The 25627-nt window shown below is 56.2% G+C and overlaps 2 protein-coding genes across 6 annotated transcripts; one reads left to right on the plus strand and one right to left on the minus strand.

Annotated features, from left to right (window-relative positions):
* Positions 1-5957: 5957 nt before the first annotated feature.
* PTGES2 (prostaglandin E synthase 2) lies at positions 5958-12753 on the minus strand. 5 transcript variants are annotated; one of them, XM_033122671.1, is made up of 8 exons: positions 11623-12753; positions 10718-11396; positions 9297-9494; positions 8531-8589; positions 7932-8081; positions 7467-7667; positions 7253-7370; positions 5958-6558 (listed from the first exon to the last, which is right to left on the minus strand). In XM_033122671.1, the coding sequence occupies exons 2-8, from the start codon at positions 10985-10987 to the stop codon at positions 6436-6438; spliced, it is 1119 nt and encodes a 372-aa protein (XP_032978562.1). In that variant the 5' UTR covers positions 10988-11396; positions 11623-12753; the 3' UTR covers positions 5958-6435. The 5 variants fall into 5 exon arrangements, with proteins under 5 accessions (XP_032978562.1, XP_032978564.1, XP_032978565.1 ...); XM_033122673.1 differs by having other exon boundaries at positions 10718-11389; positions 11623-11749; XM_033122674.1 differs by lacking the exon at positions 10718-11396 and having other exon boundaries at positions 9297-9432; positions 11623-11860.
* Positions 12754-16100: 3347 nt separating this feature from the next.
* Positions 16101-25188, plus strand: LCN2 (lipocalin 2). Its single transcript, XM_033122056.1, is given in 10 exon segments — positions 16101-16112; positions 17257-17340; positions 17342-17419; positions 21404-21676; positions 22101-22237; positions 23346-23425; positions 23601-23720; positions 23930-24031; positions 24830-24863; positions 24987-25188. Coding segments are annotated over 9 exon segments (906 nt in total). The 3' UTR covers positions 24850-24863; positions 24987-25188.
* Positions 25189-25627: the final 439 nt, after the last annotated feature.

Here is a 25627-nt window from a genome sequence, read left to right on the forward strand (position 1 = left end):
ACAGCCAGGGTTTCTCAGGGCACCACCAGTACTTCTGGGCACAGCCAGACTTCCTGGGCTTCTTAGGGTACCACCAGTCTCCCTGGGCATAGCCAGGGTTTCTCAGGGCACCACCAGTACTTCTGGGCACAGCCAGACTTCCTGGATTTCTTAGGGTACCACCAGTCTCCCCGGGCACAGCCAGGGTTTCTCAGGACACCACCAGTACTTCTGGGCACAGCCAGACTTCCTGGACTTCTTAGGGTACCACTAGTCTCCCCGGGCACAGCCAGGGTTTCTCAGGACACCACCAGTACTTCTGGGCACAGCCAGACTTCCTGGACTTCTTAGGGTACCACTAGTCTACCTGGGCACACGAGGGCCTCTCAGGGCACTGCCATTCTCTCTGGACACAGCCAGGCTTCCTGGACACAGCCAGGGCCTCTCAGGGCACCGCCACTCTCTCTGGGCTCAGCCAGACTTCCTGGACACAGCCAGGGCTCTCAGGGCACTGCCACTCTCTCTGGGCCTCTCATGGCACCGTGCTGGAACAACAGCGGCTCACAGTCAAGGTGCTTACATATTCTCGATGGCGGCCGGTCAAGACACAAAAGCAAACATCCACCAGTTCCACTACATTGTGGTATGTTCCCAAACAAATAGTCAAGCTGTCCATTAAATTAGGGATGGAAGGCAATTCCCCATAGTCCATAGTCATTCGCCAGGGCTGTCCTGAGGGTGAGGGATGACCTTGACCTCACCCTCAGCTCCCACGGAGGACTCAGCAAGCCTTTCCTCCTCGGACTACAAGTCCTGCATCCGGGCTGCCTCAGCAAGCACTTTCCAGCCCACGGGGCCGCAACGACCTTCGCTTTCTCCAGCCTTTGCTGGTTGGGGAACCGTCCACGTCTTTCCACCCCTCCACGGGGTTCCAGCTCTCAGGCAGCTGCTCTTCCTGGTCTTCCTGCAACTGAGTGTTCATATGCACAAACTGCTCCACTGCCCTTCGGGGAGCTTTGGCCAACACCGTACCCTGCTCGCTGCGCCATGTGTAGTGCAGGGCATCCTGCCGACTTCGCCATGTGTCGTGCGGGGCGTCAGGCGGGGTCTGTGGGGTCTCTGCTCCCGCTCCCCACACAAGAACGCAGGACATGGTGAGGCCAAAAAGGAACACCCACGGAGCCATAGGTAGGGGAGTCATACCACTATACTCTCACTGGCAGCTGGGTTGGAGACACAGGAACCAGGAGCAACACAATTCTCAACCCTCACTGTGCCGCTTGCAGACTCAGCCACCATCTTCTTGCTAGCTCCCCCTTTTTTTTGCTAGCGTAGCCACAGCAGTTATATTAGTGGCCAATTGCTCACTGGTTACAGCTGACGGCCAACTAGCCACAGCTGATGGCCATTTGATCACAGTCGACGACCATTTACTACCTGAGCCAGCACCTTTCTATGTGAGGCCGAGAGCCTGGAAACTGCTTTTTGGGGCTCTGTCCCCACACTCCACCCCTACAGGGTCTCGCCTCACAATCTACGCGACAAGCGTCTTCCGCAAGGGGCCCTGTGCGAGGAGCCTGGAGGTGAATGCTATTTCCTGGACACAGCCAAGCTCTCTGGTCACAGCCAGGGTTTCTCAGGGCACCACCAGTACTTCTGGGCACAGCCAGACTTCCTGGACTTCTTAGGGTACCATTAGTCTCCCCGGGCACAGCCAGGGTTTCTCAGGACACCACCAGTACTTCTGGGCACAGCCAGACTTCCTGGACTTCTTAGGGTACCACTAGTCTCCCCGGGCACAGCCAGGGTTTCTCAGGACACCACCAGTACTTCTGGGCACAGCCAGACTTCCTGGACTTCTTAGGGTACCACTAGTCTACCTGGGCACACGAGGGCCTCTCAGGGCACTGCCATTCTCTCTGGACACAGCCAGGCTTCCTGGACACAGCCAGGGCCTCTCAGGGCACCGCCACTCTCTCTGGGCTCAGCCAGACTTCCTGGACACAGCCAGGGCTCTCAGGGCACTGCCACTCTCTCTGGGCCTCTCATGGCACTGTGCTGGAACAACAGCGGCTCACAGTCAAGGTGCTTACATATTCTCGATGGCGGCCGGTCAAGACACAAAAGCAAACATCCACCAGTTCCACTACATTGTGGTATGTTCCCAAACAAATAGTCAAGCTGTCCATTAAATTAGGGATGGAAGGCAATTCCCCATAGTCCATAGTCATTCGCCAGGGCTGTCCTGAGGGTGAGGGATGACCTTGACCTCACCCTCAGCTCCCACGGAGGACTCAGCAAGCCTTTCCTCCTCGGACTACAAGTCCTGCATCCGGGCTGCCTCAGCAAGCACTTTCCAGCCCACGGGGCCGCAACGACCTTCGCTTTCTCCAGCCTTTGCTGGTTGGGGAACCGTCCACGTCTTTCCACCCCTCCACGGGGTTCCAGCTCTCAGGCAGCTGCTCTTCCTGGTCTTCCTGCAACTGAGTGTTCATATGCACAAACTGCTCCACTGCCCTTCGGGGAGCTTTGGCCAACACCGTACCCTGCTCGCTGCGCCATGTGTAGTGCAGGGCATCCTGCCGACTTCGCCATGTGTCGTGCGGGGCGTCAGGCGGGGTCTGTGGGGTCTCTGCTCCCGCTCCCCACACAAGAACGCAGGACATGGTGAGGCCAAAAAGGAACACCCACGGAGCCATAGGTAGGGGAGTCATACCACTATACTCTCACTGGCAGCTGGGTTGGAGACACAGGAACCAGGAGCAACACAATTCTCAACCCTCACTGTGCCGCTTGCAGACTCAGCCACCATCTTCTTGCTAGCTCCCCCTTTTTTTTGCTAGCGTAGCCACAGCAGTTATATTAGTGGCCAATTGCTCACTGGTTACAGCTGACGGCCAACTAGCCACAGCTGATGGCCATTTGATCACAGTCGACGACCATTTACTACCTGAGCCAGCACCTTTCTATGTGAGGCCGAGAGCCTGGAAACTGCTTTTTGGGGCTCTGTCCCCACATATGCACACACATATATAGAGATAAAGATATAGATATATAATGTAGGCTACATCAGAAATAAACTAGAAGGCTGTATTCCAAAAAAGTTTTAAGTGGTTATATCTATGAGTGCTGGGACGGTGAATATGAATAATTGGTATCTGTTTACTTATCTGCCAGTTCTATTTATGTACAACAAACATCGATTATTTACATAATCAAGGTGAAATTTAAAAATTTAACAATCTAACAAACAAAACCGAACCAGAATCCTCCTGATTCTTGAAGCCTGGCTGTGGCTTGCTCTCCCCAGGGAGCCCTCCTGACTCCCAGGGAGGAGGGGAGCCCCGCCTTTGTCACAATTCTCTTCCCTTCTTACTTCCTGAGCTCTGGGAGACCAGTTGGGAACAAAGCAGGGAGTGTGTTCTGAGAACAGACAGCAAACCCACTAGCTGCATAAAAACGCCCCTCAAGTGTTGACTGGGCACATGGACTCTGTGCAACCTTCTCATCCCTGATGGCACTAACCCCACGGAGGTTAACTGACCTCCAAGGGTTGGCCCAAGGATGAGCAAGGATGGGTCTTGCCCAAGGTCACTGTGGGCAGTGGCAGGGTTCCCACCTCAGGCCTTCTGCTACCATCAAGGCCATAGGAGGGGATATGCCAAGACCTGAGCGTGACCAAGATGGGGCAAGCGTTTCTGGCTTGAGGCACTTTCCTCTAATAGGTGTGGCTTTTCCTACCTGCTCATCTTCAAATCCTTGCATTGCCAAACCGGATTTTACCAATGGGCAAACAGGGTCCTTGGATAATAAAGACTGCCAAGAGAAGATGCAATCCCATAGTTGACCACAAGGTGGCAGCAGCAGGCCATGGTCCCATCTCCCACAGGTTTTTCGTGTCCTCTATCGCCCTCTCGTGGTTATGGGAAAACATGCCTGGGGGCCAGGCCAAGGAACATTTGGGAAAACTGAGGCAGGGTTGTCACCTCTTCCGGAGTGATACTCGCTGAAAGAAGCAGGGCTCAGTTGGTGTCCCATGGTAGCTTTGGGTTGACTAGCCAGTCTCCAGCCCAAGTCACAGAGAATGGGTCTAGCTAGTACAGTCCTTGGAGTTTTCCTTAAGGTGACCATTCAGAGGAGGGTGAGGATGATACAGGCATGGTCCTCTGTGCCTGCAGCAGCCCCAGGGAAAAAGCCCCAGTCAGGAGTCAGGCCCCTGTCCCCTGCATAGTTCAGCTACCAACCGTATCCTCCTCTGCAAAATGTGGAGACAAAAGAAAACATCTGTTATGTGAAAACAGGGAGAAGGGAAATGGCTAGTAGCTGGGGCCCCGCCTGCACCCAGGGCCTCCTTCGTGGGACTGGGTCTCAAGGGGAAGCCGAGGCTGGAAATCCCAATCGTTGGGCTGAGCAGGGCAGGGAGCACAGGGTAGGGTGTGGCAGTGAGATTCTCCCCGGTCACACAATGTCATGGACAGAAGGTGGACACCTTGAACCAAGCCGGGACACATCAGATGCTTCCTTTGGGGAATATGGGACTAAGACAAGGAAGGAAGAGTCTGCCTCCTTGAGCAGGTGGAAAGGTACCCAGTAACTCCGGGTGAGGTCTGAGGATGGCAGGAAAAGGCTGGCTGTGAAGAGCAGGGAAAGTGGGGCAGGGCACAGCAGGGAGGCAGGGAAGGCTGTCCCTTGGCCACCGTGGTGCTCCTGGCCTAGTTCCTGTCCTTTCCTGAGGGAGGCACAGACGACCCCAGGCTCCTGGAGCAGGAACAGCATGCTGGACACAGTGCTGGCTCTGGGGACCCTGATACCTGTTGGCCCCTCGGAGGCAGCCTCCATGGCTCCTCATGCCACAGGCTGGTGTGGCCTCAGGCCTCGGCTTCTCTCCTTCCTCCCACAGCCCCCAGCAGACAGGAAGGGAAACTTGCCGGGTACACTCCACAACACAGGCCTGGCCAGTGGGTTATGGTGCGTAAGTGGAGCACTCTGCAGCCATCCAGAATGGGCCAGCGAGACACATGCTGACAAAAACAGATGGCCACGATGGCACGAGAACAGACAGGTGGCAGACCAGGCCTGCAGGAGAAACTAAAGCCACTGATTCCAGATGTCGTGCTGTCTGCTTCCAGAGTGCTCATCACACTTCTACTTTATTTGAATGTTTGCTATTACAGGGAACATGAATTATTTTTATGTTTTTAAAAAGTAACATAGAAAATTTAAATACCCTCCAGGTTGGGTCTGGAAGGGTTGTCCAGTCACCACCCAACAGAGAGGGCCCAGTGGGGGGAGCTGGGCGCACTGGCCATCCGTCTGGCCTCTGGAGTGCTGCCATGGTGGGCTACCATGCCCCTCATCTGCCAAAAGCAGGGAAACAAAGACCTCAGCCCAGGGCACCGTTTAGAAGGGGGCTCTACCCACAGCCCCCCCATTCCCAGAGCTGGCTTCTCCCTATAGATCCTATCCTAGCGTCCATACCTGTAAGATCCCAGGCCTGGGATTGAAGCCCGGGGTGGCCAGCTGCTGCCAGGGGCCCTGCAAGGCACTGCTCTCTGACCTTGGTGTCCTTGGTCTGTACAGCAGGACTAGGACAACCCCGGCTCCTGCTCTGAGCCAACATCATTCTGTGCACTTGACCTGCATCTTGTCACTGAACCCTCACAACTTCCCCAGGAGGTGGGGACTATCATGATGCCCATTTGGCAGATGAGGAAACTGAGGCTCAGAGAGGGGAGCCACCACCCAGAGTCCCAGTCAGTCCCTCAGAGACTGTACCCTGGACCACCTCTGAGCCTCGCTGCTGATGTCCCAAGCCTCATGTGACATGAAGCCTGCTAAGCCTTTAACCGCAGGTCTGACACTTAGTAATACTGGACAAACAGTAGTTACCAGCAGGGCTGGGCTTGACCCCATTCCAAAGCCATCCGAGCTGGCAGCCACCTGCAGCCCCTGCCACAGAGCTCACCACAGCACCGTCAGGAGGGGAGCAGCAATCTTTTTATTTCAAATAAGACACAGAGTCCTGGGGGTGCTTGGGAAAAGCAGAAACCAGGGGAACCAAGGCTGGGGCTCTCCCTAAATGGAGTGTCCCTACTTCCTTTGTCCAAAGCAGGAGCCCAACCCAATTCCCACCTATAGGGTGGAGAGGGGGCAGCCACTGAGAGCCCCAGAGAACAGGTGACAGCAGGAGGCCCAGGGTGGGGGTAGGCAGCCCCTCCGGGCCCCACAGGGGACTGTGATAGGAAACGGAGCCTGGGCCTCATCCCCTCGCGTCCCAGGGCTCCAGCAGGCGTCCAGTGTTAGAAACAGAGAATGCTGGGGGGATGGGGGTGGGCAGAAGCGAACGCTCCCGCCCCCTCCCCGGACAGCATTGCCGCATGCTGGCTCAGCGACCCTTGTCCCTGGCAGCCAGTGTCTTCTGCCGTGTCCCAGTTCCTCCCAGCAGGGAGGCTCAGCTCACTGCGGGGCCTCAGCGATGGCCTTCTCTACCCGCAGGTACCAGGGCTGGATGCGAGTGTGTTGCATCAGGTCATCAAAGGCCTCCAGGCCCTCCATCACACGCAGCACGCCGTACACCGCCTAGGGTGGGTCCAGAGGGGACATCCAGATCCATCCCATTACCTGCCAGCTGTGTGCCCTGGGGCCTGTCACCTCCCCTCTCTGAGAGCTCTGAGACCCACCGGACTAATTTTGCACATAGGGCTTTGAATGACTTGCATGGGGTGGCTGCAGGTTTCGCCTGCCCCACACCCACACTCCCCTACTAGGCAAACCCCCGCCACCCCCCGCACCAGAGTTTCCTTTGGGACAATGCCTGCCCCCACTCTCAGGTCCTGAGACCTCCCCCACCACCCAGCTCTGAGACTGGGCCTGCCAATCAATGTGTTCCACCCTGGCTGCAGGACTGCTTCACGACAGACATGGAGGCCAGGGCTTTTGCTGGGGGAAGGCTGGAGCACAGGACCAGGCCGGCCTCAGGCTAAGGCCAACTGCAAGGAGTTGAGAGGCAGCAGGAAAGCCTGAGCCCTGGTAACACAGCTTGGGCCCCTGGATCCAGCCGGACCTGAAGCCAACCCTTCCATTGAACTTGTCAGTTATGGGAACCAAGGCAGTCTTTAAGCCCCTGACAAAAGATGGAGCCAGGTGCTGCTGAGGGAGGAGAGCTGGGAGATGTAGGTACTGCCTACATCTGGCCTTTCCCCACCTGGGCTTCTCTGTCCCCAAAGATAGGCCCCTCGATCTGGGCACCCCCCACCATCACCACCACACTCACCAGGTCAGCAAGGTTCGGCTCCTGGCCCCCCATGAAGGGCCGGTTTTTGCCCACCGCTGCCACCCACTTATCGGCAGCCTCATAGAGGTCCTCACGCACGTCATCCTGGAGGTGGTGCCTGGGCAGGGATGAGGGAAGTCCATCAGGGGACTCCCATCCTGGCCCAGGTGGGGACAGTGGGGAAGCTGCCACACATACACACGTGCACCATCACCTGCTCTTGAGCCGCTTGCTGATGAGGTACATGGCAGCTGCGCCCAGGTACTTGGCCATGGCCCCCTCCACGGCCCCGAACTTGCCCTCCCTGACAATGTAGTCAAAGGAGGCCAGGGCCTCGGCAGGCGTGCGGTACACGTTGGGGGAGATGAGGTGCACCAGCCAGTCGTCTGCCCACTGCCGCCACTTCATTTCCTCCCTGCAGGCCAACGGGACAGAGGGCGGGCCCGGTGGGCTTCCGAAGCCCGGGCCTGGGAGGGGGGCGAGCAGACCCACTGTCTCAGTCCTAGCGTATGGGTGGCAGCTGAGGCCCAAGCAGCTGGTCCTTACGGAGACTCAGCCCGGCCTGGGGCTCGGCGCCAGCCCGCCTGGTTTCCCACGCTGCTTTCCCCTCACATCGCCTCTCAGCCTGCGCCCCCCCCACCCCCGCCACCTCCCCGGGGCTGGCCCCAACCCCACTCACGTCCTGGCCTCCTTCCCACCATACATCCGCTGGGCCTCCTTCTCGTCTAGCATGAGCCAGTACTTGTTGCAGAATTCGGTCACCTCCTTGCCCTGGTCATTCATGGCCTTCATGGGCGGATAGTAGGTGATGATGTCTTCCAGGGGCTGCCTTTGGGGGACATCCAGAGCCTCACCCCGACTCCTTCCTCCTCCAGGAGACTGAACCCTCCCCTCTTTAGGGTGATGACCCCCCTCACCCCCCCGCCTGATCCAGCCCCGCAGTGGAGCCAGGACCCATGCACAAAGGCTTCCCACCCTCTTGTAGGTGACACAGGAGGTCCTGCAGCAAGAGGCATTCGGGGCAGACACCAGGAGCACTTCCCTGACAGATGAGGAACACAGCAGCTGCCCCCAGATACTTGCTCTGAGACCTGGCATCTCCCGGGTCTCAGAGGGAGATGGACGGAGAGGAGGGGGTCTCAGAGCAGGATGCCCAGGCCCATGCTGGAGATGTGAACAGCGGCCCCGCCTGCGCCCCACGCACTAATTCAGGTGAGGCCTCCCCGGAGACGGAAGGGACACACTGACACCCGCCTGGGCGTCTGACGGGCTCCTTACCCCGATACCAGGTAGGTCTTAAGGGCGCTGATGATGACAGAGGAGTCGTTCAGTTGTTGCTGGAGGAGAAGAGGTTGGTTTACATCACAGGAGGGGGTCAGGAGCTGACTGACCCTGGCAGGATCACAGGGGCCACTGAATAACACCAGTGCCCAGGAATTCCACAGGAACTGGGGCGCTATTTACCCACCCCTGGGGGCTTCCCCCTAAAACCAATGCCCACTGAGCTCTCCCCGCCCCGCAGGATACCCTGCCCACTCTCAGGGAGGCCCATCATAAGGGAGACCCAAGTGTGGCTAATGGGGAGGAGGGTCGGGGCCCACCTGGCCTCCTGGGCACTGAGGGACAGGGTGGACTCCAGAAGCTACACACTAGGAGCTAAGTACTGTGCCAGGCATTCCCTACAACCCAGAGAGTATAGGCCTCTGTTGATTAATGAGGAAGCAAGCCCAGAGAGCCTAAGTGGCTGTCCTCAAGTCACACAGCCAGAGGGTCAGAGCCACACCTTGAACCCAGACCACCCTGATTTCAGAACCCGCATTGTTAAGCTCTGTGGTGCTCTGCCCCTCTTAGACTAGGCTAGTGTTTGGTGTTGGTAGGGAAGGAAGGCAGCCTCTATTTATTATCTACTGCACACAGCTACTTTCCCTTCATAACCCTCAGGTGAGGCCAAGAGCCCAAGTTCCTTCCAGGGCTGCAGTGCAGAGCCCGACTCGAGGGTACTCCAGGACAACCCGGGACATGGTGGGGGGCTCCCGAAGCTCACCAAGCTGTCTCCTTCCTGGGCCAGCAGGATGGGCACCTTCCTGTAGGAGGAGAACTTGATCTCGGCCCTAAGCACGGGGTTCACCTCCACCACCTGGTAGGGCAGGGCATGGAAGTCCAGGAAGGCACGGACCTTGCTGCAGAAGGGACATGTTTTGTACTGGTACAGGGTCAGCTGCAGGCGGCCGGACAGGGAGAGCTGGGTGGGGAGCAGAGGGAGGGGGGCTTCTGAGGCCTGGTACCCAGCGCTGCCCCCAAGCAAACTTGTTTCCTAGAGAAGTCTTCTAAGATGACCCTGAGAACGTTGGGAGGAATGGGGGGTGGCGTGGAGAAAGAGGGTATGGGGAGGTGGGGAGCAGGCTCATGCGGTGGACAGCGCAGGCTCAGCCCCCATCCAGAGCGCTCCCCAGGCGGGAAGTCTGTGTAGGAGACATCTTCTGATCTCTGTCCTACACTGGACAAAAACCTCTCTTCTTCCTCCTGTTCCAAAGGGACACCAGACACCCACAGGTGTGCCCTCCCAGACGCAGAGCAATCGTTTCAACTCAGCGTGCCCATCCCCACTCCAACCCCAGGGACTTCTGAGTGAGAGCAACAGAGGTGGGCTACAACCCAGCCAGTGGCCCAGCGTTGGCCAGAGTGGGGTCTACCTCAAATCTCCAAGAGGGGAGTGTTGTGTCTGGGCCCTGGGCCTGGATCCTGGCTCCCTCCAGCAGGAAAGCCCCAAGTGAGCTTGCTGCATGTTCATGTTTGAAAGTCACAGCTGCAGTCAATGTTCAGATGGGCTGAACAGTTCAGAACAGGCTGGACCCTTGGAGGTGGGCAGGGAGATACAAAGAACTTCACCCACCCCTGTTACCCTGGATACAGAAAAAAGCGCCTGTGGGTGGGTGGTGGAGATCCCAGCAGAGAATGGCTGTGCTAGTGCTGTGTATAAAGCATTGCAAAGGCACCTGGGTCACCCCCTGGCTCGAGGGACACTTACGTGTCCCTCCCTGTCTGGAGGCCTGGAGTCTAAGGGTCATCGGTTGCATGAAAATACTACTAACAATGCTAATAAATAAATACACAACCTTAGGATTTAGGGATGATGGGAGGGGATGAACAAAAATGTTTGAAAAGTGATAAACTGTGAAAGAGGCTTCCCCTTTTCTGTGATCTCCAAATCTTCCCATTAAAAAGTCTTGAAACAAGTTAGCAAAACGCCTTTAAGACAAAGACAACAATTTTAGTTAGCAGGCATCGGTAGCGCCCCCATTTCACAGATGAGGACGCTGAGGGAACGGAGACAAAAACCATCACTCTCCCAAGGTCACCGGCGGACCGAGGAGGCGATTCCCGACCTTGTCGCTTCCTAGATGTCCCGAAGTTCAGCGCTGACACCACAGCCCCTTCCAGTAGCTCGGTCCAGCCCAGGCTTACCTGCGTGGCTGAGCGCTTCGCGCGGAGATTCTGCGCATGCAGGTGCCACCGCGCGGTGTAGTACAGCCCCATGGCGCCCCCCAGGGCCAGCGCCGCAGCCCCCAGGAGCCGTGGGCTTCCCTTGCGGGCGGTGGCAGCGGGGCCCGGGCCTCCTGCCGCCCCCGCGAAGCCGGTTCGGCTCTGTGCTGGGAGTCCGGGCGCAAGGCGACCACCCAGCCTCCAGGCCAGAGCGCGCCCGCCTGGCCACAACGCGCGTGCAGCCTGGGCCATGTTCGCTGTACCGGCGCCGCGGGCGGGCGCGCGAAACGAAGAAGGCCGGATTTAGGCTTCCCTTAAAGGGCAGCGTCTCTCGCGCTCCGCGGGTTGCCAGTGGTGACAGAGACGCCGCGCGGGCAGGGGGCTACTGCCCTCGCGGCTTGGGGCGTGCGTACCCGGCGCCCAGCTTTCATACACCCGACATCGCCGCACCGGGGATGTCCGGGAGTCGTTAAATGCCGCTGCTTCTGAACATGTAGACGTAACAGATCTCGGTGGTGACCCGGGCCGAGTGCAAAGAATGCCTGGGCACTAGCTCCGGCTGGGCCACGCAGCTCCGTGTGTGGCTTTTAAGTCTCAACGTCGTCCGTAATAAGCGGTTAGTAATTTCTACCTCATGTACACAGCTGAAAGAGACTGAACCCTTCGGAGGGTCAGGGAAAGGGTCATGGCTTCGGGTTCTTGAAGGCGGCGGAAACTACCGAACCCGTACCAGCCACTCCGGCTCTTTCTGCCCTCCCGCACCGCTGCACCATTTCTCCTAGGACCCGAACCATAAAAACTTCTCTACACATTGGGGACCTTAGGAACCATGTGTCTCCAATTTCGCCCACGCAAAGGCGCAGGTTCGCCCACCCGTAGGTACTCACCAGCTTGATGGAACAAAATGGGGGACCCACGCTGCCCCCGGCCCTCTGCTGGGCTCACTAGTCGGAGCTGAGGCCCCAGCCTCCACCATCTAGGCTTCTCGCCGGGCAGCCCGGGGATGGCCCCGCCCAGCAGCCTGGAGAGGGGCGGGGCTCGAAGAGTGGGCGGGGATCTGGAGGCGATACAGGTTGTGGGCAGCACCTGGACAGAGTTCTGCTCGCGAGGAGGTTTGCGTTGATAGTTTCAAAGGCATTTATTTATATACGTCAAGACTTATCAAGTTGCTCAAAAACCGCAATGAAAGGAGTACGTCAAAAGGATCCGGGAGCTCTCGGTGGCCAAAGCTGGAACAATTTGAGCAACAAAATGAGTTTTGAATTATAACCCAAAGTACAAGATAAATATCCATGAGCCCATTCTGATACAAATAAATGATTGCATTAATAAATAAATGGGGAGAAGAGAAATCTCCCATGCAGAAGAATTCCAAATAATTTATGTAGACACACTGCCCTCCAGGAGATGGAGCAAAATTCCCACTCTATAGATGCGGGCTGTAGAGGGTAACTTCCTTCCCAAGGGGACAGTTTGCAAAGGGGGAAGAAGAGTAACCTTACAGCGGAGACACCTGACAACATACCTCAGCCAAGTGATCAAGATCAACATCAGCCGTGATTAGTCATGTGGACAGTATGTGTCTTTGATACGATGTGGTGAAAGTGGCACTTTACCTGTGGTCTTCCTCCTAAAACCCATAACCCCAGTCTAATCATGAGAAAAACACCTGACAAGTCCCAATAGAGGGACATTCTACTAAATACCTGAGCAGTACTCAAAACAGTCAAGGAAATTCATCAAAACCAAGGAAAATCTGAGAAACTGTCAGAGCCCAGAGGAGCCTGGAGACATGAGGACTAAATGTAAAATGGTATCCTAGATAGGATCCTGGAACAGGAAAAAGGAGATTATCTGAACACTAAGGAAATCCCAATAAAGTATGGACTTCAGTTAATAATAATGTATCACTAGTAATTCATAAATTGTAACAAATGTACCATACTAATATAAGATATTCATAATAAGGGAAACTGGGTTCAGGCTATATGGGAACTCTGCCAAAATTATTTTCATAATTTTTCTATGAAACTTTTAAAAGTTTATTTTTTAAAATGTCAAATTTTGCGCTTTGGAGATGTTCGGTTTATATCGCATTGCTAGTGTTCTCTTTGTGGGAAGATTTGTTAAAAACTGATTCTATTTCTGTGGTGGTTATAAGGCCACTCAGACTTTCTTTCACTTCTTGAATGCATTTTGGTAAGTTACAGTTTTCTGGGAAGTTTCCCATTTCATTACCTCCCGCATTCTTTTACCCTTTTAATGTCTATAAATTGTATAGTTAGAGCCACCCACCCCCCTTTTTTTATTTCTTCTTCTGTTTATTTGTGCCTTATATCTTTATGTATTGAGAAGTTTTTCTAAATTTCTAACTATGTTATTAGTCTTTTCCAATAGTCAACTTTTGACTTTGATATTCCTATTATATCTTTCTATTAATTTCTGCTCTTAACTTCATTGTCTCCTATTTTCTTTGGATTTATACTGTGGTTTCTTTTCTAAATTTTTACTTTGGACATTTTCCTTTCGACTTTGCAGCTTTTCTTGTTATAAAACACATACTGAAGTCTGTACATGTCCCCCGGTGAGTCTGGCAGGACATTAAGAGTCTGTTTCATGCTAGATCTGGCTGTCTGGTGGAGGGGGGCCCTTCAGGGTGTCCAGAATGCTGTTCACCCAGGATTTCTTTTCAGATGGTCCCCTCCCGCCACAGGAGGACCTGGCACCCCTTCCTGCCTGCCCTTCCCAAGCAGCAGCCCCTCCCAGGCCACCCTGCCTGCTTTGCTCTTCAACAGGGGCTGATGCAGCCAGTTGCTTGCCTTTGACTTTTCTTGGCAGTACTTTGATTCCAGTCCACACACTCCAAGGCCAAAATCAGCCCCCCACCTTCCCCTGCAGTTCTCTACAATAGAACTGTAGAGAGGCAGGAGGTGAGAGAAGCCGCTCCCTCCCCACCCTGCTCCCAGTGGAGATAATAATAGATAGAAAGGGAGGGGCACTGGTCAGGGAAGGGAAGGACCCTGAGGCCCTTGAATACTAGGCTAAGCCCTGTGGTGGAACTCTCCTCACCCCCACCTCCACCCCGGGCTTTTAATATTTAATACTAACCGCACGCACTCAGAGGTACACTTGGTGTGCCCTTGGCAGCCTGTAGGAACCCTTAGCTACACAGGAAGGGGAAGCCAACTGTAGAAGGGCAAGGCTTCCACGTTTTAGCCACAGCCCCTGCTGGGGCACCCAGAACCCTGCCTAGGACTGAGCCGAGCCCTGAAGCTTCTCAGCCAGGGAGACTAGGGCCTCTGAGCAGCCGGGCTGCAGCTGCCTGCACAGGCCAGGCCACCCAGGGCCTAAGGCCCCTTCTGAGAGGAACCCAAGTCCCTCTGTGAGTAGGTCTGGGGTGTGGGTGGCCCAGGATGGTACAGCCTGGGGTGGGGAGAAGGAGTCTGCATGAGTCAAGGGGACTATGATAGGCTGGAAAATGGCCCTCAAAGGATATTCATGTCCTAATTCCCAGAACCTGACAATGTAACTTTTATTTAGAAACAGAGTCTTTGCAGATGTGGTAAAGATTTTCTTTATTACTACTTTTTTTTCTTTTTTTTTTTAGTTTGGGGACTTGTGGCTTTTTTTGTTTTGTTTTGTTTTGTGTTTTTTTTTTTAATGGGGAATATTGGGGAACAATGTTTTTCCAGAATGTCAAGTCATTTCTCAATCTAATTGTGGAGGGCGCAGCTCAGCTCCAAGTCAAGTCCTTGTTTTCTTTTTTTTTTTCAATCTAGTTGTGGAGGGCACAGCTCACTGGAACCATGTGGGACTCGAACCGGTGACCTTGGTTCACCACTGAGCCAAGTGACCCCCCACCAGCGGCTCAGCTCCAAGCTCAAGCCATTGTTTTCAATCTAGTTGTAGAGGGCGCAGCTAGCTCACTGGCCCATGTGGGAATCAAATCAGCAACCTTGTTAGGAGCTCCCGCTCTAACCAACTGAGTAATCCAGCTGCCCCATTTATTACTACTTTTTAAAATTTCGTAACAGTATCCTAATGCCTGATTTTTAAGGTGTATAAATTAAATGTATGCATTACTCTCTTCAGAAGAAAACAAAACAAGCTATTTTTTTTTCTTGGTATGGCCCAGATTTTTCCCTTTCCTGAAGATTTGACAACATTCCAATTTCTGATTCATAATACAATATAGAGTGCATTCTGTTATCAAATACCTAAGAGAAGAATAAAATTATTTTTACAACTCACCAATATTTTAATAGTAGAAGACAGGTTTTCCACACTAATGGTTGGCCCTTCCCTTTTCCTTCTCCCTTCCATCTGTCCTTCTTTCTTTGCCTCTTATTCCACCTCTTAAATAAGCTTGGATTTTGACATAAAGAGATTGTGGGGACAGAGCCCCAAAAAGCAGTTTCCAGGCTCTCGGCCTCACATAGAAAGGTGCTGGCTCAGGTAGTAAATGGCCATCGACTGATCAAATGGCCATCAGCTGTGGCTAGTTGGCCGTCAGCTGTAACCAGTGAGCCATTAGCCATGAATATAACTGCCGTGGCTAGGCTAGTAGCAAGAAGAGGAGAGAAGAAGGAAGGGGGAGCTAGCAAGAAGATGGTGGCTGAGCCTGCACGCGGCGCAGTGAGGGTTGAATATTGTGTGGCTCCTGGTTCCTGTGTCTCCAACCCAGCCGCCAGTGAGAGTATAGTGGTGTGACTCCCCTACCTATGGCTCCGTGGGTGTTCCTGTTTGGCCTCACCATGTCCTGCGTTCTTGTGTGGGGAGCGGGACCAGAGACCCCGCCAGACGCCCCGCACGACACTTGGCGAAGTCGGCAGGATCCCCTGCACTACAGAGATCATCCCAGTTTATCTGGGTCGATCACAAGTGTGCCCATAAGAGAGAGACAGAGGGAGATAACACACGGGGGAGAAGAGAATGTGAAGAGAGGCAGAGATTAGAGTGATGGGGCCACAAGCCAAGGAATGCCCGCAGCCACCAGAAGCTGAAAGAGGCAAGGAAGCGTCCCCTGGAGGCTCTGGAGGGAGTGCGGCCCTGCCCACACCTTGATTTCGGCAAAGTGAACTGATTTCAGACTCCTGGCCTTTGAATGTGGTGTTTTCAATTCTATCCACATTGCGGACGCTGCTAAAAGTGGGAACATCACAGTTAGGAAAGTATGCTCTGGGGGGAAGGCCAAGAGCACGGCTGGGCAGGGGACCTAAGGATGTGGGGAAAATGTGCCCCAGGACAGGGAGACTCAGCGATGTGAGAAGGTGGCTGTCTCAGTCCACTGGGGCTGCTATAAATACCACAGACTCGGTGGCTTACAAATGACAGAAATGTCAGTTCTGGAGGCTGGAAGTTCAAGATGAAGCCAGTGGTAGATTCAGTGTCTGGTGAGGGCCCACTTCCTGGTTCACAGACAACTGTCTTCTCGCTGTGTCCTCACATGGGGGAAGGGGTGGGGGAGCTCTCTGGGGCTTCTGACAAGGGCATTAATCTCATTTATGAGGGCACCACCCTCATGACCTAATTACCTCCCAGAGGCCTCCCCACTCCAAATACCATTATACCAGGGATTTGGTTTGAACATATGAATTGGGGGGGGGACACAAACATTCAGTCTATAACAGCGGCCCACAACAGGGAGACCCAGGGGTGTGGACAGAGGCAGAGGAGTCATGGGACACTCCAGCCCTGGCAGACCCAAGCCAAGTGACTCAGGAGTCTCCCTTGAGGCTGCCCCGACCCTGGAGGCCAGTACTCACTCCAGACCTAAGGCACTCTGGGCCCAGAGGCAGCCACCCAGACCTGGGCCCTACATCCTCTGGCCTGCCCATCGCGCCTTTGCAGAGCGTTCTCATCCCTGAGAGGTGATTCTGAGTCACAAGAAGAGGGAAGGGGCAGGTCCTCCAATCCAAAGTCCCCAGAAACCACACTACCCCCTCAGACTCCCGACCTGGTCCCCCTGAGAATTGGGCTACAGAGGGACAGTGGCCAAGCCGAGCCCAAGGCCTCAGTGGGTGTTCTCTGTGTCTTCTCCATTCTCTATACTACTCTCCTGGCCCTTTGCCCCACTCTCCACTGGCCCAGGTCGCCCCCTTCTCCTTTTTCTTTTTCTTTTTAAGCAGGGTGCAGCTCACAGTAGCCTATGTGGGGATCAAACGGGCAACCTTGGCGTTCTCAGCACAACGCTCTACCCAACTGAGCTAACCAGCCGCTCAACCCCCTTCTCCTTTTGAAGGTAGACATGCTCTTCCTCCTGAGCCTAACCTTGTCCTCGCTGCCTGTCACAGCCACCGACCTCACCCCATCGGAAATAAACAGTTGGTCCCAAGGAGGACCCCGCCAGACACCAACGTCCTTCAACCACTGAGATTAATGGGGAGGGGTGCAAGGGCCCCTGCCTGGTCAGTCTCCGGTGGCAGGCACCCAGGGAGGACCCAGGCAAGAGCCTGAGCACCTCTCAGACATTTGTTCTCATTTAACCTTTCCAGCACCCACTACCCTGCCCCCTGGCCTAGGCACTCTCCTGGTGTGTCCTGGGCACTCAGGGTACGAAGGCAAACCAGCCTTTCGGGAGAGCCAGACCCATCCTCACACAAGCTGCCTTTGATGGTGTCCAGCAGAGGCCCAGCCAAGGGCCTAGGATACAGAGAGCATGGAGGTGACCCACGAGTGGCCAAGGTAAAGGTGCCCTTTCCTGGGGTGCTGGGGCTACAGCCCAGGCAGGAGGGGTGCAGAGCGGCGAGGAGCAGAGGCCTATGACAGAGGTACTCCTGCCCAGCTCCAGGAGTGCCAGAAGCCCACTGCAGACCCTGCTCAGAGCAGTGGCCTACAGTCCCCTCTTCTGGTCATCAGGGGCCCTGTTACCTGCATGGGAGTCCAGGCCCCAGAGTGAAAGGCAGGAGCACCCATATAAGAACTTGCATGGGCCAGGCACCCAAGGACCAGAACCAGAAGACAGCCCTAGACCCAGACCTCGTGTGACAAGGCCTGCTGCCCCTTGCCCAGGGGACTCCAAGGACCTCCCCAGAGGGAGGAATCCAGTGGGTATATGGTGGGGGCGGGTCAGAAAGAGCTGACTTTCGGAGCTTTTCTGCAGGCACGATCCCCACCAGGTATTTCTTAAGTAAGCCCTGGCATGAGAGATGGGGCATAGGGGCTGGAAAGGTGCTTCTGGAAACTAGAGAATCAAGCCAAAGCCCTAGAAGAGCAGGCCTTCCCCCTCCTGGGTGTCTGGACCTGCAGGGCCAAGGACGGCCCATCTGTGGACCCCAAGAGTTCCTGGTGCCATGATGCCTCCTAGGGCATCCGCTTAGAATCTTCTCCCCAGTGTGGCCCCAAGAAGCCTAGTCAACCCCTACCCGGGCACATCTTGGCCAGACCTTCTAGCCAGTCACAGGGCATTGCTATTGCCCCAGGCATTGTAGCTGGACTAACCACTGCTCACAAGCTTCCAGAAACCAGTCCAGGGGGTTAGACTGGATTCCTGAGATGCAGTAAGTACACAGAACACTTAGGTGCCTTCCTGGGTGGATTAGACCAGGCATGGGGCCTGGGTCCCTGTGTGTCGGGCGTATGGAAGGGGAGAGCCACCTGCCAGAGACAGTGGGGGAGGTCTGGAGCAGCCAGACTTCTCCTGGCTCCTTGCCACAGAGAAACCCAGGTGTGGATGGTGTTTAAGGTCCTGCCATTGCTAAAGGGGACCCAGAGCAGGACTGGGAAGGCCCAGCCCTGGCTTCTCTCAGGAGGGGCTTGGCCCCAGAGTTTCTGTGTGGCTTGTTGTGGCCTCATTGGGACATTTGTAGGGGCGAGAGAGAGAGAGAGAGAGAGAGAGAGAAGCTGGTGGAGCAGCCCAGGGGCCACAGTGGAAAACGAGAGGGGCCAAGGGGAATTGCCCACACAGTGCCACGTGTACAGTGCAGACCGTTCTGAGAGCCCCGGGCCCCAGAGACCCCAAGCCCCGGGCACGGAGACCCAAGAATCCCCTCCTTGGCCAGAGGCCCAGGCCCAGTTGAGCTGACCCTACCCCCGAAGCCCTGCTAGACTCTGAGGAGTGTGAGCAGAGCATTTCTCCTTTATCTCCGGCCCAGCCTGCAGGACCGCTCTCTTCCTTAGGCAGAACGCAAGAAGCATCCTCCCTGATCCCGGCCCTCCAGCTATAACCAGCCCAGCACCCACCTCCTGTTGGCCTGACCTCTGCCCCAGCCATAAAACCATGACTGTCCGTGGATCCCAGCTGGTTCACAAACTGGCCCCTGTACACGGAGAGCAAGGAGAGACTGAAGAAAGAGGCAGCCACTCCCGATTGGTAGGTGGCAGGTTTAATAAGCCATGGAGGAAACTTCCTTACGGGGCTTGTCTTGGCGCTACAAGACGAGTAGCTCTCCACACGCTCCCGCCAGAATCTTAAAGTTTATAGAGGCCTTCATGGGGCTCAGTCACGTGTTCAATCCAGATGGTCTCACACCACAGTGCTCTCTCGGGGCTGCGAGCTTGACAACGGCTCCCACTGTGCAAATGGTGGGCAGAGCAAACCTTCAAGGACAGGAGAGGTGAGGAGGCTCCAAAGGCCTGGGCCCAGCTCGAGGGTCCACTGGTGGTCACATCCTCTCAATGCTTTCCCCCAACAACACCCACAAAGTATGGCTGGGACACTGTACACTGCTGAGGCTCAAATCCCTGGACGGATCTCGTCTCCTCGCTCAGATCCTGGACCAGCCCAACCTCCAGGGTGACGCCAGCAGAGAAGGCAGGAGGCAGCCATGTGAGGAAGAAGTGATGAGATGGCCGTACCAGGTTTCAGCCAAGGCCAAGACCACACAGAGATGATGACAGAGAGACAGACGAAGTCAGTGGGTCTGGACAGGCCTGGAGCCAGAATAAAGAAGCATGGGCACTGCGGGGGTTTGGTCAGAAACTCAGAGATGCCCTTATGTGGCGACACCTCGTGTGTGTGCCCCCGGCACTGTGTATGTGTGGCCTCGCAGAATCTGCAGCACAGCTCTCGGTACCCAGGGGGCCAGCGCCCCTGAGCTGGGCCATCTCCCCTCCTGTATCTGGCCTCGGTTTTCTCATGCTGTAGACCCAGCCTTACCCACCTTCCCAGTTTATAACAGGGATTGTTGGCCACTCTGCCCCCTGACTTTCAGAGTCTGGAATATTTCATCCAGTGATCCAGGGCACTGCCCCTCCCCTAGTTAAAATTCTTTGGGGCTCCACTGTTAGTTTCCTCCACATCCAGAAGTCACCTCAGGCTTGAAGATACCTTTTAAGGTCAAAGAGAGTAGCAGGGGAGGAGCCCTTGGATGGCGGGTGGCCACTGGCACCTCTGAAGGGCACGCAGCTTTGGTGGCAACATCGTTCCCTGAAGCTTTGTTCATCTCCACTTCCTGTTCTTTCATCACCCAGACAGGGAAGCAGTGCAGAGCCTAAGGGGACCTCTTTGCCTTAGGATGGTCAAGGCTGTCCCCTACTCAACAGCTCAGGACCCTGTCCAAAGCCACTTCTCTTGGAGCCTGCCCCCCGCCCCCCAGAGCCCAGGCTGGGGGTGCTGGTTTCCTAGCAGCAGGTGAATAGAGCCAGTGGGGCTCCTGTCAGTTCCCTTAAGCTGCTGAATCCTCAATTCAGCCTCAGGGCAGGTAGCTAGACAGCCTCGGTCCTCATGCTGACATCTGGAAGACACTTCCCAGGGGCTGGGACCCGTCACCACCTCCCAGGGATGGCCAGACCCCCAGTGAGGAAACTCCTCTCTAGGACAAAGCTGGGATCAGCTATGGTAGGAACACTTCCAGGGCCCAGGCCTGGGCACCAAGGCTGTGGCCAGAGATGGTGCATAGTCTCAATGACCTGTCAAGGATGAGACCAAGTCCTTGCTCTTTCTGTGACCCAAAGCACTTGGTGTCCAGAGCAGTAGTGTAGAAAGCTGGCCTTCAGGCCCCAATTCCCGCAGGTTACCTCACCCAGTGCAGGTGTGCCCCTCATTTCCCACCCCCACCAGCATGGAGCTGGGACTGCAGCCTCCATGCTATTTTATGCGGCTGAATTGCCCAGCTTGGGGTCTGTGTCCGGAGGGGTCAGCTGCAAATGGGGCATGGAGGGTGGGAGGGGCCAACTCAAGGCGGGAGCCCTCCCAGGTCTGCCTCGGGGAAGGGAGGTCTCACCCTGTGCCAGTGCCTGTGTGGGGCCCCTGGGAGGGGCAGGATCTGGGACCCGTGATCTCAAGCAACACAGAGCCCTTCTCTGTCACAAATATCCGCGTTTAGCTGCCCCATCCTTCCCTGTCCCTCAAGAACCAGGAAACGGGGGCAAGGCATTGTTTGCATTCATCAGGTGCCAGGAGTGGGGGCTCTCGCAGCACAGAACCCAGCTTGGCCTTGGGCTAAGCAGGAGTTCCTGGCGGTCAGAGATGATGTCTCAGCCAGATTAGGACTCCTGACTATGAACAGGGCCAACCAGAGAGGAGGGAAGGGGCAGAGAGAGCATACTGGGGGAGCCTTTGTCCTTGCCAGAGGTGTGGAGCTCTGTGGAATGTTCCTTCACGACTCCCCTGGACTTCCTGTTCCTCCACCTTGCACAATCCTAACCATGAGGGACAAGAATCCTGCCAAATGTTTCGGCAGGAGTTGCGGTACTTACCTCACTCTTCCTGAGTTTGGCAAAGGATAGTTCACTCCACCCTGGGGTGAGTCGGCAAACAGGGGGACCATAAATAGGGTTCCCTCGGCCAGCCTCCTCACTTACCTCCTCCTCCTTCACCACCTGCAGGCCCAGCAGCTGCCCAGCTTCTTAAGCCCTGAAATCATGCCCCGAGGTCTCCTGTGGCTGGGCTTCTCCCTGCTGGGAGCCCTGCAGATCCAGGCCCAGGACGCCACCCCAAACCTCATCCCAGCCCCTTCTCTGCTCAGGGTCCCGCTGCAGCCCAACTTCCAAGATGATCAGGTAGGGAAGGGGCCTGGAGGGGCAGCTGGGAGGGTGGGAGCAGAAGGAAGAAGAGGCAAAGAGTCCTAGGAAGCAGGATGGGCCCAGGCTTCAGCTCAGAATGCCCTTCCGTCCCCTGATGGAAGCCATGCCCCGTGCCCCCTTACCCACGCCGACTTCACTGATCTTCCCTGGTCCACACCCTCTCCCTTGTCTCCATAGGACATGCAGGATGGGAATATCTTCAGTCCCTCTGCATGATAAGGAAACTGAGGCTCAGCGGGGCCAGTTGGTCACTTGCCAAGGGTCCCTGCCAGACTCGGGGCTCCTTCCTGGTCTGACGGCCTCTAGCTCCTGCCCGATCCTAAGGGCCCCGTCAGGAGCCCTAGGGCCCAGGTAGAGGGGCTCGTGGGGCCCACTCTGCCTATCACCACCCTCCCTGCAGTTCCAGGGGAAGTGGTACGTGGTGGGCCTGGCGGGGAACGCATTTTCGAAAGAAGAACAAGGCAAGTTTAAGATGTACTCCACCACCTACGAGCTGAAAGAAGACCACAGCTACAATGTCACCTCCATCCTGCTCAAGTGAGAGCCGCTTCCTCCTGGGGGAGCATGGGGACCTGGGGGGCTGCCCTGGCAGTGCCTGAGGGCAGAGTGATGTCAGGGCTAAGGGGCGTTGCAGGCTGGCAGGTAGTCCTCCCTCCATCTTGCTGCTCGGTATTGGATTTATGTATCTGTTCCCTTCTTCATTAAATCAGCATTTACTGGTCACTTCAGTACAGACATACAGAGAGTGGTAAGGAGGGCCACAGTCCTCAGGAAACGAGACAGAGGGAGCAGGGGTGTCCTGGGTAGGAAGAGGCTCACTGGACCCAGCCTGGAACCCCACCCAGGACTTCAGTTGGGGGCTTCCAGGGAGGTGGCTTCGGGCTGGGCCCTGAAGAAGCCAACCTACCTTGGCAGGACATGTGGGGGGTTCACAGCAGAGGCTGGTAGACTCGAAGAGAGCCTCTCCTTCAGGCAGAAGCATGGCATTGCCAGGCTGCCCTGGGCAGGGGCTTGTGAGCAGCCTGGAGGGGGGCAGGTTCCACAATGCCAGGGGCCTAAGGCACTGGCACCCCAGGGAGCCGGTGAGGAGAGGACTGGCGGGACACAAGGGCTCACCCAGCTCCTGTGGGTTTCTGGCTCTCGCACCTGGGGGATTGGGGCTAGAGCACTTGTGGAGCAAGAGGCAGGAGAAGAGCGGGTTTGGGGAGATCAGCTTTGGGGTGCCAGGGACAGGGTGAGAGGTCAGGGCTGGCACAAGAGCTAGGGGAGTCCATGGCATGGAGCCGACTAGAACCTTGGTAGGTCAATTCCCCAGGAGAGGTCACAGAGAAGGAAACAGAAAGATAAGAATAGGAGACAAATGCCTGGGGTGCAGAGGATAGTATATAGGGAGGGCCACCAGGGGGAGACAGTCCTGAAGACAGAAGGACAGTGGACGCTGGAGGGAGGGTCTGAGCACGTCAGCTAGCCCAGACGGGCTCAGAGGGGGAGACCTGGGCCTCCTGCTGTGGTAGAGGATGGGCTGGCCCCTCCAGAATCAGAATCCTGGCCCCTTCAGCTGCAGCCTTGACCCCCACTTCATCCAGCCCAGGGGGTCCACGCCTGTGTGTCTTCCCTCTCACCCACACATCTTTTACCGCCACAGGAACCAGAACTGTGACTACTTTATCAGAACTTTTGTCCCAAGTTCCCAGCCTGGCGAATTCAACCTGGGCAATATTAAGGGTGAGTCCTGAACGATGTGGGCCCTGGGGTTGGAATTCCTGGGGAGCGGGATCCGCCCAGAGGGGACACAGACCTCCCTGTGCCTCCACATAGATGCTGTCCTGGGCGGGGAACCGGGTAGCAAGGAGCTGCTCCATCCTCCCAGCCAGGGCTGACCCCTCTCTCCACCCCGCAGGTTACCCGAATCTAAAGAGCTACACTGTGCGAGTGGTGACCACCAACTATAATGAGTTTGCCGTGGTGTTCTTCAAGGCAGTTTCCCAAAACCAGGAGAACTTCAAGATCACCCTCTATGGTGGGTGTTCACCCACCCCGTCCGGGACCCAGCTCCTGGTCACACTGGAGGGGCTCACCCCCAACCAGCCCATCAGCTTCGCTCCAAGCCCTGGGGAGGAGAGAGGGCTTTCTGCAGACCCTCCATGAGGAAGGGCGCTGAGGCTCATTTGTGCACTCAACAATATTTATGGAGTGTCTGCCGGCCACTTACGGCCATCTTGGCCACAGGGAGGACCAAGGAGCTGACCCCTGAACTGAAGGAGGACTTCATCCGCTTCACCAAATCTCTGGGCCTCACTGATGACCACATCCTCTTTCCTGTCCCGATCGGTAATGGTCATTTGGGGAGAGGAGAAAGGGACACGGGGCCTGTCCACATCTGACGCTGCTCCAGGAGAGAGGAGGGCCTTGGTCCCCTGCTCCAGTCACTGGAGCCACTTTGGGTTCAGGAAGATCACGCACCAGCTAGGGGTGTGTGGAGCCCCCCGGGTTCTGGGCCCCACGTGTTCTTCCCTGACAGATAACTTGGGCCTGCCCAGATGAGAGTTTCAGGCCCAGGTCCGAGTTTCCCCAGTCTCACTGCCTGGGGCCACCTCCCTTTTGCCCCATGTCCTGCTGTCTTGGGGCACCCCTTTGTCCTGGGCCACCTTCCCCTACACTCCAGGTTCTGCTGTCCTGGGCCACCTCCTCCCTCATCCTGGGGTTTTCCTCACCACTGACTTGGGAGGTACATTTGTCTTCAGGCGGCCCGCCCTGGGCAAGGGGCTCCAGCCAGGCACTCAAAGAGCCACTGGGCAGTCCCAGCCTGAGGGGCTGCCAGGGTTCATCAGGTGAACGGGCAGGAGGTCTGGGTGCCCAAGCAGGTAGCTGGGGCTCACTTTCCTCCTCTAGAGAACAGGTGACCCCAGGTTTTTTCAGGCCTTTCTCCTAGTTCCTTTCCCCATCGTCTGGCCCTGTTGCCACATCCCTGAAGGGAACTCTCAGGTCTGTTCTTGGGCCAGGCTCGGGCCTAGGGCAGCCTGGGGGCAGTGCAGGGGCCCTGGTGGTCAGGGGCCACACACACACACACACACACACACACACACACACACATTCCTGTCCATTCTGATGGACTCTCTTCCCCTGCAGACAAGTGCATCGATGGATGACGAATGAGCATGCGGTGAGTATGGCTGGGGAGGGGACTGATGGCAACCAAGGTGAAGCAGGGTGAGGGGGCCTCAGGACTGCCTTTGCTCCCCCACCCAACACTGCTGCCACCTTTACTCCCCTGTGTCCTTCTCAGGTGCCTCCTGTTTCTCTCCACCCCCACTGCCCTCATACTGACCTCCGCCCAGGATGCTACCCAGCTGCCCCTACCAACCCATTCTCCAATCAGAGAGCCAGAAGATCCTTCTCACAGTTTGGCCCACCAGCTGCTCCCCAGGCCACCCTGCGGATGGAGTCCCCCCTCAACTGCTAAATAAACACATGCCCCCAAACTCCCAGTCTGTGTTCCTTGATCGCTGGGCCATCTGGGAAGGGGAAGGGCAAAGCATAAGCTCTCGTTAGCATCATTCCCAGACTCCCTTGCCGTCCTCAGTGAGGGTTGGAGGCCACAGAACCCAAGTCCAGCTTTGACTGAACACTTCCTAGCTTCCAGTCCTGGGCCCACCCCCAGACCAATGGCAGCCCTCACATATCCCTGCCTCCAAGGGGTGCCCAGTCCAGTGGAAACACTAATGGGGCCCCACCTCATGCCTTGGCCACTGCAACGGGTCCGATAGCAAAGCCCAGCCAGGACTGGACAGCTGGAGGGGACTGGAGAGGCTGAGGTGCTGTCATCCACAACTCACTAGGACCCCTGTGGATACTAAATGATGGCAGCCGGGCAAGAGGGGTGAACAGTGGGTGGGGCAGAGGCCTGCCCAGCTTGAGGTTGTGTCA

The sequence above is a fragment of the Rhinolophus ferrumequinum genome, chromosome 12 (assembly GCF_004115265.2).
Source record: "Rhinolophus ferrumequinum isolate MPI-CBG mRhiFer1 chromosome 12, mRhiFer1_v1.p, whole genome shotgun sequence".
In the NCBI taxonomy this organism is placed as follows: domain Eukaryota; kingdom Metazoa; phylum Chordata; class Mammalia; order Chiroptera; family Rhinolophidae; genus Rhinolophus; species Rhinolophus ferrumequinum.

Coding starts and splice junctions, on each gene's coding strand:
- PTGES2 (XM_033122671.1), bottom strand. CDS start 10,987: ATGGCCCAGGCTGCACGCGCGTTGTGGCCAGGCGGGCGCGCTCTGGCC. Junction 9,495..10,717: donor CGAAGCGCTCAGCCACGCAG/GTAAGCCTGGGC, acceptor CTCCCCACCCAG/CTCTCCCTGTCCGGCCGCCT. Junction 8,082..8,530: donor AAGACCTACCTGGTATCGGG/GTAAGGAGCCCG, acceptor TGTCCCCCAAAG/GCAGCCCCTGGAAGACATCA.